We start from the raw sequence: 15,000 nt of genomic DNA on the forward strand, positions 1-15,000 counted from the left end.
CACTCACTGGCGTTACATACGTCACGCTCAACACACACTCGCTGGCGTTACATACGCCACACTCAACACACACTCGCTGGCGTTACATACGTCACGCTCAACACACTCGCTGGCGTTGCATACGTCACGCTCAACACACACTCGCTGATGTTACATACGTCACACTCAACACACACTCGCTGGCGTTACATACGTCATGCTCACCACACAGTCGCTGGTGTTACATACGTCACACTCAACACACACTCGCTGGCGTTACATACGTCATGCTCACCACACAGTCGCTGGTGTTACATACGCCACACTCAACACACACTCACTGGCGTTACATACTTCACGCTCAACACACACTCGCTGGCGTTACATACGTCACGCTCAACACACTCGCTGGCGTTGCATACGTCACGCTCAACACACACTCGCTGATGTTACATACGTCACACTCAACACACACTCGCTGGCGTTACATACGTCATGCTCACCACACAGTCGCTGGTGTTACATACGCCACACTCAACACACACTCACTGGCGTTACATACGTCACGCTCAACACACACTCGCTGGCGTTACATACGTCACACTCAACACACACTCGCTGGTGTTACATACGCCACACTCAACACACACTCACTGGCGTTACATACGTCACGCTCAACACACTCACTGACGTTACATACGTCACGCTCAACACACCCTTGCTGGCGTTGCATACGTCACGCTCAACACACACTCGCTGATGTTACATACGTCACGCTCAACACACTCACTGACGTTACATACGTCACGCTCAACACACCCTTGCTGGCGTTGCATACGTCACGCTCAACACACACTCGCTGGCGTTACATACGTCACGCTCAACACACTCGCTGGCGTTGCATACGTCACGCTCAACACACACTCGCTGATGTTACATACGTCACACTCAACACACACTCGCTGGCGTTACATACGTCATGCTCACCACACACTCGCTGGCGTTACATACGTCACGCTCAACACACTCGCTGGCGTTGCATACGTCACGCTCAACACACACTCGCTGATGTTACATACGTCACACTCAACACACACTCACTGGCGTTACATACGTCACGCTCAACACACACTCGCTGGCGTTACATACGTCACACTCAACACACACTCGCTGGTGTTACATACGCCACACTCAACACACACTCACTGGCGTTACATACGTCACGCTCAACACACTCGCTGACGTTACATACGTCACGCTCAACACACCCTTGCTGGCGTTGCATACGTCACGCTCAACACACACTCGCTGATGTTACATACGTCACACTCAACACACACTCGCTGGCGTTACATACTTCACGCTCAACACACACTCGCTGATGTTACATCCGTCATGCTCAACACACACTCGCTGGCGTTATATACGTCACGCTCAACACACACTCACTGGCGTTACATACGTCACGCTCAACACACACTCGCTGGCGTTACATACATCACGCTCAACACACACTCGCTGGCGTTACATACGTCACGCTCAACACACACTCGCTGGCGTTACATACGTGTCACGCTCACCACACACTCGCTGACGTGTCACGCTCAACACACACTCGCTGGCGTTACATACGTCACGCTCAACACACACTCGCTGGCGTTACATACGTGTCACGCTCACCACACACTCGCTGACGTGTCACGCTCAACACACACTCGCTGGTGTTACATCCGTCACGCTCAACACACACTCGCTGATGTTACATCCGCCACACTCAACATACACTCGCTGGCGTTACATACGTCACGCTCAACACACACTCGCTGGTGTTACATCCGTCACGCTCAACACACACTCGCTGATGTTATGTCCGCCACACTCAACACACACTCGCTGGTGTTACATCCGTCACGCTCAACACACACTCGCTGATGTTACATCCACCACGCTCAACACACACTCACTGGCGTTACATACGTCACGCTCAACACGCACTCGCTGGCGTTACATACATCACGCTCAACACACACTCGCTGGTGTTACATACGTCACGCTCAACACACACTCGCTGGTGTTACATCCGTCACACTCAACACACACTCGCTGATGTTACATCCGCCACACTCAACACACACTCGCTGGCGTTATATACGTCACGCTCAACACACACTCACTGGCGTTACATACGTCACGCTCAACACACACTCGCTGGCGTTACATACGTCACGCTCAACACACACTCGCTGACGTTACATACGTCACGCTCAACACACACTCACTGGCGTTACATACGTCACGCTCAACACACACTCGCTGACGTTACATACATCACGCTCAACACACACTCGCTGGCGTTATATACGTCACGCTCAACACACACTCGCTGGCGTTACATACGTGTCACGCTCACCACACACTCGCTGACGTGTCACGCTCAACACACACTCGCTGGCGTTACATGTCGCACAACACACTCGCTGGTGTTACATACGTCACGCTCAACACACACTCGCTGGCGTTACATACGTCACGCTCAACACACACTCGCTGGCGTTACATACGTCACGCTCAACACACACTCGCTGGCGTTACATACATCACGCTCAACACACACTCGCTGGCGTTACATACGTCACGCTCAACACACACTCGCTGGCGTTACATACGTGTCACGCTCACCACACACTCGCTGACGTGTCACGCTCAACACACACTCGCTGGCGTTACATGTCGCACAACACACTCGCTGGTGTTACATACGTCACGCTCAACACACACTCGCTGGCGTTACATACGTCACGCTCAACACACACTCGCTGGCGTTACATACGTCACGCTCAACACACACTCGCTGGCGTTACATACATCACGCTCAACACACACTCGCTGGCGTTACATACGTCACGCTCAACACACACTCGCTGGCGTTACATACGTGTCACGCTCACCACACACTCGCTGACGTGTCACGCTCAACACACACTCGCTGGCGTTACATGTCGCACAACACACTCGCTGGTGTTACATACGTCACGCTCAACACACACTCGCTGGCGTTACATACGTCACGCTCAACACACACTCGCTGGCGTTACATAAGTCACGCTCAACACACACTCGCTGGCATTACATACGTCACACTCAACACACACTCGCTGGCGTTACATACGTCACACTCAACACACACTCACTCGCGTTACATACGTCACACTCAACACACACTCGCTGGCGTTACATACGTCACGCTCAACACACACTCACTGGCGTTACATACTTCACGCTCAACACACACTCGCTGGCGTTACATACGTCACACTCAACACACACTCGCTGGCGTTACATACGTCACGCTCAACACACACTCGCTGGCATTACATACGTCACACTCAACACACACTCGCTGGCGTTACATACGTCACACTCAACACACACTCACTGGCGTTACATACGTCACACTCAACACACACTCGCTGGCGTTACATACGTCACACTCAACACGTCATGCTCAACACACACTCGCTGGCATTACATACGTCACACTCAACACGTCACGCTCAACACACACTCACTGGCGTTACATACTTCACGCTCAACACGTCATGCTCAACACACACGCTGATGTAGTGTTGTCAAAAGTATCGACTTCGGTACCAAGTCGATACAAATTTTAAAAATGTGAGGCTTTGAGCGCTGTTGAGCGGAATCATAAACACCTCTGATTGGCCGTTGTGTTCAAGAGCTCATCAAGTATGTCTGTGATTGGCTACAATGATCAGCGCACGAGCGTTTGAGAGCACACGGAAGTGTTTGAAAGTGTTTTGAAAGCACAAGCAGGACCGGTCCGCTGATAAACTCCTGTTTTCAAATGCTCACGTGTTTGTGTGTGTGTGTGCAGCGCTCGCGGAAGAGCCTCATTGATGTGTGTTTACAACATGTTTTTGAAGTGCTGATCATTATAGCCAATCACAGACATACTTGATGAGCTCGTGAACGCAACGGCCAATCAGAGGTGTTTATGATTCCGCTCAACAGTGCTCAAAGCCTCACATTTTTAAAATTTCAGTATTGACTTGATACCGAAGTCGGTACTTCTGACAACACTACTGTGATGAACACTGAAGCTGAAGGGGTTGATGGGTAAATCAGAGTATGATTAACTCGTGATTTATTTCTTTATAGGATGTATCAGTATTCATTCTCAAGGCCTGTTCACACCGAACATGAATCTTCAGCATGACAAGATGCTAAATTACGCAATGCTAGCGGTGATCCGAACATTTGACAAAATAAGAAACTATATTTTGCATAAAGAGAGTTAAACCTGTTGTTAGTTTTTTTTAAATATTTTATTATTATATTAATTATTAATTAATTAGCTTTTGTTTTGTTTTGTATTTTAGTCTTCATTTTAATTTGGTAAAGTTTTACTATATGTATGTCATTTTTTTATATATATTTCTAATTAACGTTAATTTATTTTTATTTCAGTTTTTGTTTTATTAAACTTAAACTTGTTTATTTCAGTTTGTTACCAGGCAGTTTTATTTTAGTATCATTGAGATGCTTTTATAGTTTACAGTATATTAGATTTTAAGCATTTTTTTCTGTTTTCATTTTAACTTCAGTTAAAGTTTTAGTAATTTTGTTGTGTTTTTGTCGTTTGTATAAGCTTTTTTTAATGTCTATGTATTTTTTATTAATTTTAAGATCAGTTTTAGTTAATTTTAGTACATCAAGTTAAACTAAACACAATAAAAATGGAAAATGTTTCACTGGCAACTAGCTGAAAAAAAAGGTTTTAATTAATTTATTATAATGTTTATTTAATTTCAAGTAACAAAATTTATAATAGTAAAAATAGATTTTGTATGTAGTTTAACTTGAAACTTCTTAAGTTTAAGTTTTTCATCTAATATTTATATTTTACTTTATTTCAGCTTCATTTTAATTAACAAAAAAACTTTGGTTACACTTTATTAGATGTCATTGTTACACTGTAATTATGAATTTAAGCACTGAATAATATTAACTATGTGTACTTACTATATTATTAGGATTAGGGATTGGTTGAGGGTTATTTGCATGTAATTATGCATAATTTCTAATAACAATTTTTAATAGTTTTAGTTTTAGCTAAACATAACAACCCTGCAAAATGTTTTAAAAGGCGCTTTTCTCTGGCTCGCGGTTCGAATGCCTCCAGATGTCCGTGGTTGTCTGCGCTCAGGTGCGCTCAGGCCTTCAGACGAGAGTTTGCAGGTTCGCTCAGGTGCGCTCAGGCCTTCAGACGAGAGTTTGCAGGTTCGCTCAGGTGCGCTCAGGCCTTCAGACGAGAGTTTGCAGGTTCGCTCAGGTGCGCTCAGGCCTTCAGACCTTGAGAGTTTGCAGGTTCGCTCAGGTGCGCTCAGGCCTTCAGACGAGAGTTTGCAGGTTCGCTCAGGTGCGCTCAGGCCTTCAGACCTTGAGAGTTTTCAGGTTCGCTCAGGTGCGCTCAGGCCTTCAGACCTTGAGAGTTTGCAGGTTCGCTCAGGTGCGCTCAGGCCTTCAGACGAGAGTTTGCAGGTTCGCTCAGGTGCGCTCAGGCCTTCAGACCTTGAGAGTTTGCAGGTTCGCTCAGGTGCGCTCAGGCCTTCAGACGAGAGTTTGCAGGTTCGCTCAGGTGCGCTCAGGCCTTCAGACCTTGAGAGTTTGCAGGTTCGCTCAGGCCTTCAGACCTTGAGAGTTTGCAGGTTCGCTCAGGTGCGCTCAGGCCTTCAGACGAGAGTTTGCAGGTTCGCTCAGGTGCGCTCAGGCCTTCAGACCTTGAGAGTTTGCAGGTTCGCTCAGGTGCGCTCAGGCCTTCAGACGAGAGTTTGCAGGTTCGCTCAGGCCTTCAGACCTTGAGAGTTTTCAGGTGCGCTCAGGCCTTCAGACGAGAGTTTGCAGGTTCGCTCAGGTGCGCTCAGGCCTTCAGACCTTGAGAATTTGCAGGTGCAGGAAGTGCCAAACGCCCCCGAGACGCTTCTAACGATGCTGTCACGTCACGTCTTCATGTTTCTGCCCTCTTTCCTCCTGTATTTGCATGATGAACGTGTTGTTTTCACTCTCTCTTTCCTCAGGACTAGTTGAGGCTGCTCTTGACGCAGCACCTGAAGCAGGTGTGTGTGAGTGTGTGTGTGTGTGTGTGTTCACGAGCTGCATGGCCGGCACGTCTCTGATCGATACACCAGTCACTGGAGCTTTGCTTGCTTTGGGCTCCCGCTGATCGACTAACCGCTGCCTCGATGGCTTTAGCTTCACACACACTGTGTCCGCTGAAACACTAGCATGGTTTAACTGGCGCTAACAGGTGCTAACAGGTGTATCTGGGGTGTCTCCTGATTGAACAGCCGAACTTCAGTCGATTTCACCACAGGATTATGGATGGAATAGTAAAGTTCACTGGAAACGTTTTTTAAAAATAATAATATATAATAATTATAATAAAACAAAATAAACAATAATATAATAATAATAATAATCTTATATATATATATATATATATACACTGGCGTTCAAAAGTTTGGGATCGGTATGATTTTTAATGTTTTTAAAAGAGTCTCTTCTGCTCACCAAGGCTGTGTTTATTTGATTAAAAATATTTAAAAAACAGTAATATTGTGAAATATTATTGTAATGTAAATCATCTGTTTTCTATGTGAATATACAGTAAAGTGTAATTTACTCCTGTGATCAAAGCTGAATGTTCAGCATCATAAATGTTCAATCATAAATGTTTTTGAGCATCAGATCATCATATTAGAGTGATTTCTGAAGGATCATGTGACACTGAAGACTGGAGTAATGATGCTGAACATTCAGCTTTGATCACAGGAATAAATTACACTTTACTGTATATTCACAAAGAGAATGATGATTTACATTACAATAATATTTCACTGTTTTTACAGTATTTTTGATCAAATAAACGCAGCCTTGGTGAGCAGAAGAGACTCTTCCAGGAACGTACCGATCCCAAACGTTTGAACGGCAGTGTGCTTTTATTTTCAATAACCTATTTAACTTGATTAAACTCGATAAACTGTGTGTCTGTATTGGAGTGATGGCTGTTCAATAAGGGACACGTTTCTGTTTCCTTTTCCTTTCTTTTTGCATTTGCACTCTTATCCCCGTCCTCCTGCACTGTGGGTTCGTGCGGTGGTTGCTGACCGGATCATGTGATCATGGACCGTACGGGAATGGGAACGGTTGTGGGAAATGTCTTCTGTCCATGTGCCATATGCAGTAGGATGCAAAAGTGGAGAACCTCAGAGAACATTCACTAATAAAACATGTCATCTTCATATTTCATGCCAAAGTCAAAAGAAGAAAATATGAAACTAGATTTTGCATGAAGAAAATCAAGTCTGTTTTGTTTGGTTTTAATTAAATTGATTGATTATTTTAAAATTATTATTTAGCAATTGAGCAGTATTATTTTTATACCATCAAGTAGCTTCAACTTAAAAAAATTTTAGAAATGTTGCATTTGCAACTAACTTAAGTAATATTTTCTTCTAATATTTAATTGTTTAATAGTTTTAGTTTTAGTTTCATTCGGCAATATCAACACTGCAATTAAGCACATTTCCCCCCAAAAAATAATGTAATTAAAAATCTATTTTCTTCTGTAAAAAAAACAACACATTTTCATGCCAATCGAGCAGTATTATTTAAGTATTAATTTTATACCATCATGATATTTATGTATTATATATATTTTTATACTTTTTTTAATTTAACTTTTTCTTCTCATATTTAATTAGTTTGATTTTGTGTTTAAATATGATCTGAACATGACGAGTTTAATGAGATTTACGGTTTATTTCGTAATAAAAGTGCTGCAGTTTAATGATCATAGTCCATCAAAACTACAGCTCAGTTTATAAACTCTCCAGAGCTTTGATGAAGAACTCTTAGAGACATGAATCTCTGAAGCTGCTCCATCCTTTTGTCATGGGTCGAGCCCTCCTGACCGCTCTCCTCACGTGTGTGTGTGTGGTGTCCTCAGGCGTGTGTGTGTGTGTGTGTGTGTGTGCTCACGTGTGTGTGTGTGTCCTCAGACCTGCTGGAGGAGACGGAGAAGCTGATGCTGGAGAAGGTGGAGGTGCAGCGGCAGGCGCAGAAGGAGAGTGTGGAGTTGCACCAGCAGGTGAAGCACCTGGAGGCGGAGCTTGAGGAGCAGGTGATGCGCGTGCAGGAGCTCCAGGACACGAGCCGGTCCGAGCGAGACGACCTCCGTCAGCAGATCCAGGCCTTGGAGAAACAGCTGGAGAACAACCGCAGGTTCATGGACGTGAGTTTCCTCATCATGTCTCTTGAGTTAAACTGCAGTTCATGGACTGGCCACTAGAGGCCGGCTGCAGAAGAGAGTCAGTCCCATAGACCCGCATGTTAAAATGCCATCGAGGGCACATATGAGCACCCTTCTGAAACCTAAAATGACAAATGGAACACCCTAAGGTCTCATGGGCTTACCGGACACGCTCACGCGGCAGCCGTTGTGAGTCCACAAGACAGAAAGTGCACATGAATCCCATTTTTGTTTTTGTTGACGCTGCCAAGATGGCGACTGCCGGCTCCGCCTACTTTGGGCTTAAAGTAGCTACGGCGGGCACAGCGTACAACGTAGCTACGGCGGGAGTTCGGCGCAGAAGTATAAATTGGGTTTTAGTTTTAGAAATTTTAGTACTCAGAGCCACACCCACCCTTTACATCATCACCACGGACCAATGGGAGTTCAGAGGTGTTAACCAGCCAGAACTTTTTCGTGAAGTTCGCTTTGGCAAGCTGTTTCAAACTCCCGAAACGGATTTTGAAATGACGTCACACCATTTCGCTCTTGGATTTCACTTCACCCTTAAGTGTGTTACATCATCCGAATGGCTCAATGTGACGTGTTTCTGTCCTTGTGTTCATCAGGAACAGGCCGCGGACAGGGAACACGAGCGCGACGTCTTTCAGCAGGAGATTCACAGCCTGGAGCAGCAGCTGAAGAACCCGCCCAAAACTGGAGCCGGAAGTGACCGCAGGGACCGAGAGGTACGACACCTGATCGCTCGCCCCGAAGCCTCCAGCTAGTTTCACTCGCGCCTTTAGTCCTCAGACAATGAGCTTGTGTTCTCTCTGCTGGACTGATGTCAACTCAAACACACACAACACCTCACAAAACAGCAGAACAACTCGAAAAACCACCAGGAATACAGATCAGCCTTAATGAATAGTTTATAGTCATAAAATGGCATTCATAACCAATTGTATTTCCGTAATATGACATATTTCTGCAGTAATGAGTCCTGAAACGCACAAGTATTTTTTAACTTCCGGTTTCGTCATCCTGAATCAATGGGTTTTTTACACTGGGTTAGTTGCCATATACAGTTGTAATCGAAATTATTCACCCCCCATTGCAAATCAGGGTTATTGGCAAAATGTACAGACTTTCTTCTGTTTGCAATGAACAAATCAAACAAAAGTAATTGAAATGGCTCAACACAACAAATATTTCAAGTCCCAAATTCAACTGAAAATGCAACTTTTAATGACTTCTGCAGTCTCAAAATTATTCAACCCCTTCATGGCAAGCATCTTTAGCACTTAGTAAAACACCCTTATGCTGTTATGAGCTGCTGCAAGCGAGATGTATAAGCAGACCGCAGCTTCTGGCGGCGTTTCTGAGGCATCTGAGCCCGTTCCTCATGAGCGATGGCCTCCAGGTCAGGGATATTCTTGGGTTTGCAACTGCCGCCTCAATTCCCACCAGAGATTTTCTATGGGGTTCAAGTCAGATGACTGTGACTGTCTTCTTGGACCTTTCTTTTGATTTAGCCTTATTTCTAACATGCAGTCAAACGTAACACTCTACAAACCTCGCCAGTTCAGATATTTCATGTGTTCTAGCTCAAGCACACCTGGTGCAGCTAATGAAGCCCTTGATTAGTGAGACGAGGCAGATTTGTGCTGTGGTGAGGGATTCTGTTCAGGGGGTTGGATAATTTTGAGACTGCAGAAGTCATTAGAAGTTTCATTTTCAGTTGAATTTTGGGAAACCACTTGAAATATTTGTTGTGTTGAGCTATTTCAGTTACTTAAGTTTGATTTGTTCATTGCAAACAGAAGAAAGTCTGGACAGTTTGCCAATAACCCTGATTTGCAATGTGGGTTGAATCAATTCAATTATATATATATATATATATATATATATATATATATATATATATATATATATATATATATATATATATAAACATCATGAGTTTAAAAATGCTCCCAAATTAGCTGGCAGTAAATAAACACACATTCAGTCCTTCACGTAAAGAGATGTTTTACAGCTTCGGCATGTGCAGAAATAAAGACACATTAAAGGGATAGTTCACCCAAAAATAGTTTTAGTTATAACTCCATATTTAAGACTTTATCTACTAAAATATCTAGCTTCCGACAGATGGCCGTACGCATTGATTTACGGTTTAAGAGTAACCCTTGACCTGACGCACAATGTAATGATGAACGCGTTAGCGCAGAGAATCGAGCAGAACAAAACACTGGTCACGGACTAGAGTCTAAAACGTGGGCTAATTTTAATTTTTGGGTGAACTATCCCTTTAAGTGATTTGCAGTCAGTTGCCAGGCAGCGACACACACACACACACACACACACACACACACTCACACAGACACACACTCATCTGACGTCATATGGCTGCTCTCTCCTCATCCCTCTCTCTCTCTCTCTCCTCATCTCTCTCTCTCTCTCTCTCTCTCTCTCTCTCTCTCCTCATCTCCCTCTCTCCTCATCTCTCTCTCTCTCTCTCTCTCCTCATCTCTCTCTCTCTCTCCTCATCCCTCTCTCTCTCTCTCTCTCTCCTCGTCTCTCTCTCTCTCTCCTCATCCCTCTCTCTCTCTCTCTCTCTCCTCGTCCCTCTCTCTCTCTCCTCATCCCTCTCTCTCTCTCCCTCTCAGGTGCAGGAGTTGACCCGTGCGCTGCAGGAGAAGTCGGACTGCTGCAGTGAGCTGCTGTTGAGCTCTGAGCAGCTGCAGAGAGATGTGTGTGAGAGAGACGAGGAGATCGAGACGCTCGGCGCGCGCATGAGAGAGCTGGAACACACACTCATGCACAGGGTCAGTGTGTGTTTCTCCTCCGCTTCTGCTGTTAGCCGCCAGTCTTACTCCACTGGGACGCTGTGTGTGTGAGGAGTGCGTGACGAATGGGAGTGTCTGAACGCTGAACATGTATGTGAATGTGTGTGAGGAGAGCATGCTGAACGTGTGTGTCCTTGCTGTGCATTAATGTGGTGTGTGTGTGTGAATGCAGTGGTTTAGCGTCACGTCTCTGCTTTAATGATCATGTTCTGTCTCTGTGCGTGTGTGTTGTATGTCAGCGAGATCAGTCGACCTGTTTGTGTCTAATCTGATTGTGAATATATCTGCAGAAGGGAAGGGTCTCGTTGGTTAGTGTGTTTATCTCGATGTTATTCTTATATTCGTGTTTCTGACCGTCTGGTTACTGTCACACACTAAAGCACCGCACACACTCCACACACACTAATGCACCGCACACACTCCACACACACTAAAGCACCGCACACACTCCACACACACTAATGCACCGCATACACTCCACACACACTAAAGCACCGCACACACTCCACACACACTAAAGCACCGCACACACTCCACACACACTAAAGCACCGCACACACTCCACACACACTAAAGCACCGCACACACTCCACACACACTAAAGCACCGCATACACTCCACACACACTAAAGCACCGCACACACTCCACACACACTAAAGCACCGCACACACTCCACACACACTAAAGCACCGCACACACTCCACACACACTAAAGCACCGCACACACTCCACACACACTAAAGCACCGCACACACTCCACACACACTAATGCACCGCACACACTCCACACACACTAAAGCACCGCACACACTCCACACACACTAAAGCCCCGATCTGGAGAACGTGTTGTTTTCCACATCCCTATTTATGTGACCTTGAGTTCTACAAAGGAAATAAATAAATAAATATTATTTTGTCTTAAATAGTGATTTTTATTACTTATTTTGAATGAATAAATAATAATAATATTATTTTGTCATGTAACTGTATTATTAAACATTGATTTTAATATTATTGTTGTTATTTTTGTTGTTGTTGTTGTTGTTGTTGTTGTTGTTGTTGTAGTAGTAGTAGTTGTTGTGATTATTATTTGCCATTCAACATTATTATTATTATTATTTTTAGATAATTAAATAATAATAATAATAATAATAATAATAGTTAGAAGTTTATGTAGATGTATTTTTGGAATATTGATGTTGTTGTGATTTTTATTATTTTATTACTAATTGTTATTGTTTTATTGTCTTTTTTTATTTTTTTATTAATGTTTTTATTTATACAAATAAATAAATAGCAATTGTTATGATTTATTATTTTGCCATTAAACTTTATTATTATTGAATAAATAAATAATCATAATCTTCTACTACTACTTATTTTTATTTTATTTTTTTGTCATTATTATTATGTCTATCAGTAATCTGCACAAGTACACATTTTCAGAATAGGGCACGGTTCACCTGGACGACTAATTAGTCTGTATAATTACACATCAGGGAGGATAAAAGTTTCTAAACGAACTAGTCAACCTCTCTAGTCTGCTGTACGTGTGCGAGTGTGTGTTTACATGCTGTGTGTGTGTGTGTGTACGCAGGTGGAGGAGGCTCAGCATGTGTCCATGGCGGGCCGAGGAGACGTCACACTGGAGGCTCAGCTCCAGACCGAGAGAGAGGCTCTGGACAGGAAGGAGAAAGAGGTACTTCCTGTCACATGACCCTCTCACTGACAGAACACCATTACCTCCTGTCACGTGACCCTCTCACTGTACTTCCTGTCACATGACCCTCTCACTGACAGAACACCATTACCTCCTGTCACATGACACTCTCACTGTACTTCCTGTCACATGACCCTCTCACTGACAGAACACCATTACCTCCTGTCACATGACCCTCTCACTGTACTTCCTGTCACATGACCCTCTCACTGACAGAACACCATTACCTCCTGTCACATGACCCTCTCACTGTACTTCCTGTCACATGACCCTCTCACTGACAGAACACCATTACCTCCTGTCACATGACCCTCTCACTGTACTTCCTGTCACATGACCCTCTCACTGACAGAACACCATTACCTCCTGTCACATGACCCTCTCACTGTACTTCCTGTCACATGACCCTCTCACTGACAGAACACCATTACCTCCTGTCACATGACCCTCTCACTGTACTTCCTGTCACATGACCCTCTCACTGACAACACCATTACCTCGTGTCACATGACCCTCTCACTGTACTTCCTGTCACATGACCCTCTCACTGACAACACCATTACCTCGTGTGTATCGAGGCACAGATTAGGTGTGTTCGACATCGGCTGCGGCTGGATGTATCCGATCGGCGAGAGTAGCCGCGTGCAGGCGGGAGGAGCCGCAAACGGAGACGTGAAGTCGGACACTTTCTGGTTCCCGTAGTGACCGCTCACGTGGTGTTTGCATACTTTACCACAGCTGAAGTGAAATAAATGCAATATTTGCCAAATAATGCACAGATGTTTCAGAGACATTTTCATTCAATACTTTATGTACTGCTTAGGGGTGTCCATGGTTAACCGGTTAACCGATTAACCGTTAAAAATTGCGTAACCGAGTGAAACATTTTGCTCGGTTAATTTAGTTGTAATACATTTTTGCACCACCAGAGACCGCTAGACCAGTTTTCTAATATGAAGCAAAAGAAAGAAAGAAAGCGCGCGTCCGAGAGTGAAGGCTGTGCGCGAGCCAGAAACAAACATAGTATCCGCGCTACTGATCGCAGCACAATAATATCTGTCTGCAGAGCCACAGCTTTACCCCAGCAGTTACCCGCGCATGCGTTTACCGTTACATTAACCCATACATTTTGTATTATGCATTTCCTAAACATGTACTTGCTAATCAAACACTTTATATGAACAAACTACTAATCAATAAAACACAATCGGTCTTCCGACCTTTTACTGTGTTGATATGCGCGAGGGAGAGAGAGCAATACAGCGCTCGTGTTGTTTGAGGGCGGTGAGAGTGCGCGCGCGCGCGGCCGGGGCTCTCTCACTGCTTGTTCTTATGAGCCCTGTCCGCTGATCTTAATAATTAGTTGTTACGACGACTTATTTGTTCCCTCGTTTTAATAAATCGTGGACACGTTGAACTAATTCCCTCCCTCATTTTGATTAAACGAATTACAACGTGGCCAAAAAACAGACTTTGATATTATTAATTAGTGAATGCTAAAGACCTATTTTTTGGGAATTGGTGAATATTCAGGTGAATTATTTCGTGGCCACGAATTAATAATTATTAAACTGTTTTTCTCACTAGTGAAAATAGCTCTTCAGTGAAGGCTGACTATTCTCGTACATCTTTTTATTACTTTTTTTTTTTCGTGTGTGTGTGAATTGGTGAATATTCAGGTGAATTGTTTCGTGGCCACGAATTAATATTACCTCAGCACGTTTTACAAGACCCTTCTCGATCGCAGCGGCAACGAGCACTTTGATCACTTAAAAAACAAAATATTTCAGCGCTAGATCGCCTAAAAAAAACGAACGAAATGAATGCTCTGCTAGTTAACTGGAGATGTGTTTTTTTATTTGTATTGGTAACGTTATTCATCCCGCGAGATGTTTCAAAAGTGGTGGGGACAATATCGACCTTAGAAAATAGTGGTGCTGGGGACATTCCCACCCGCAAATTACGCCTATCTCGGGGTTGCGGCGCGCACACTGTGGTTAACCGAGTATTAACCGCTAAGGGCCTCGGTTAACGGTTAATGAAAAACTTGAAAACGTGCAGCCCTAGTACTGCTTCATACAGCGTCTGTTTGAACAAGAATACAGTTCAACATAAGCAACTATCAATGAAGTGGAGTCTA

General features: G+C 44.2%; 1 protein-coding gene across 6 annotated transcripts in view; it reads left to right on the plus strand.

Moving 5' to 3' along the window:
• akap9 (A kinase (PRKA) anchor protein 9) overlaps nt 1-15,000 on the plus strand; it is a 118,720-nt gene that overhangs the window by 71,679 nt on the left and 32,041 nt on the right. For 4 of the 6 annotated variants that reach the window (XM_081376232.1, XM_081376236.1, XM_081376233.1 and 1 more), the window contains 5 exons: nt 6,078-6,116; nt 8,061-8,293; nt 8,920-9,039; nt 10,960-11,118; nt 12,738-12,839. In XM_081376232.1, the coding sequence (XP_081232358.1) occupies nt 6,078-6,116; nt 8,061-8,293; nt 8,920-9,039; nt 10,960-11,118; nt 12,738-12,839 (653 nt within the window). The remainder of the gene's footprint in view (nt 1-6,077; nt 6,117-8,060; nt 8,294-8,919; nt 9,040-10,959; nt 11,119-12,737; nt 12,840-15,000) is intronic. The other 2 variants (XM_081376234.1, XM_081376237.1) reach the window with 1 other exon arrangement.

The sequence above is a fragment of the Scardinius erythrophthalmus genome, assembly GCF_964197995.2.
Source record: "Scardinius erythrophthalmus genome assembly, chromosome: 10".
Lineage (NCBI taxonomy): Eukaryota > Metazoa > Chordata > Actinopteri > Cypriniformes > Leuciscidae > Scardinius > Scardinius erythrophthalmus.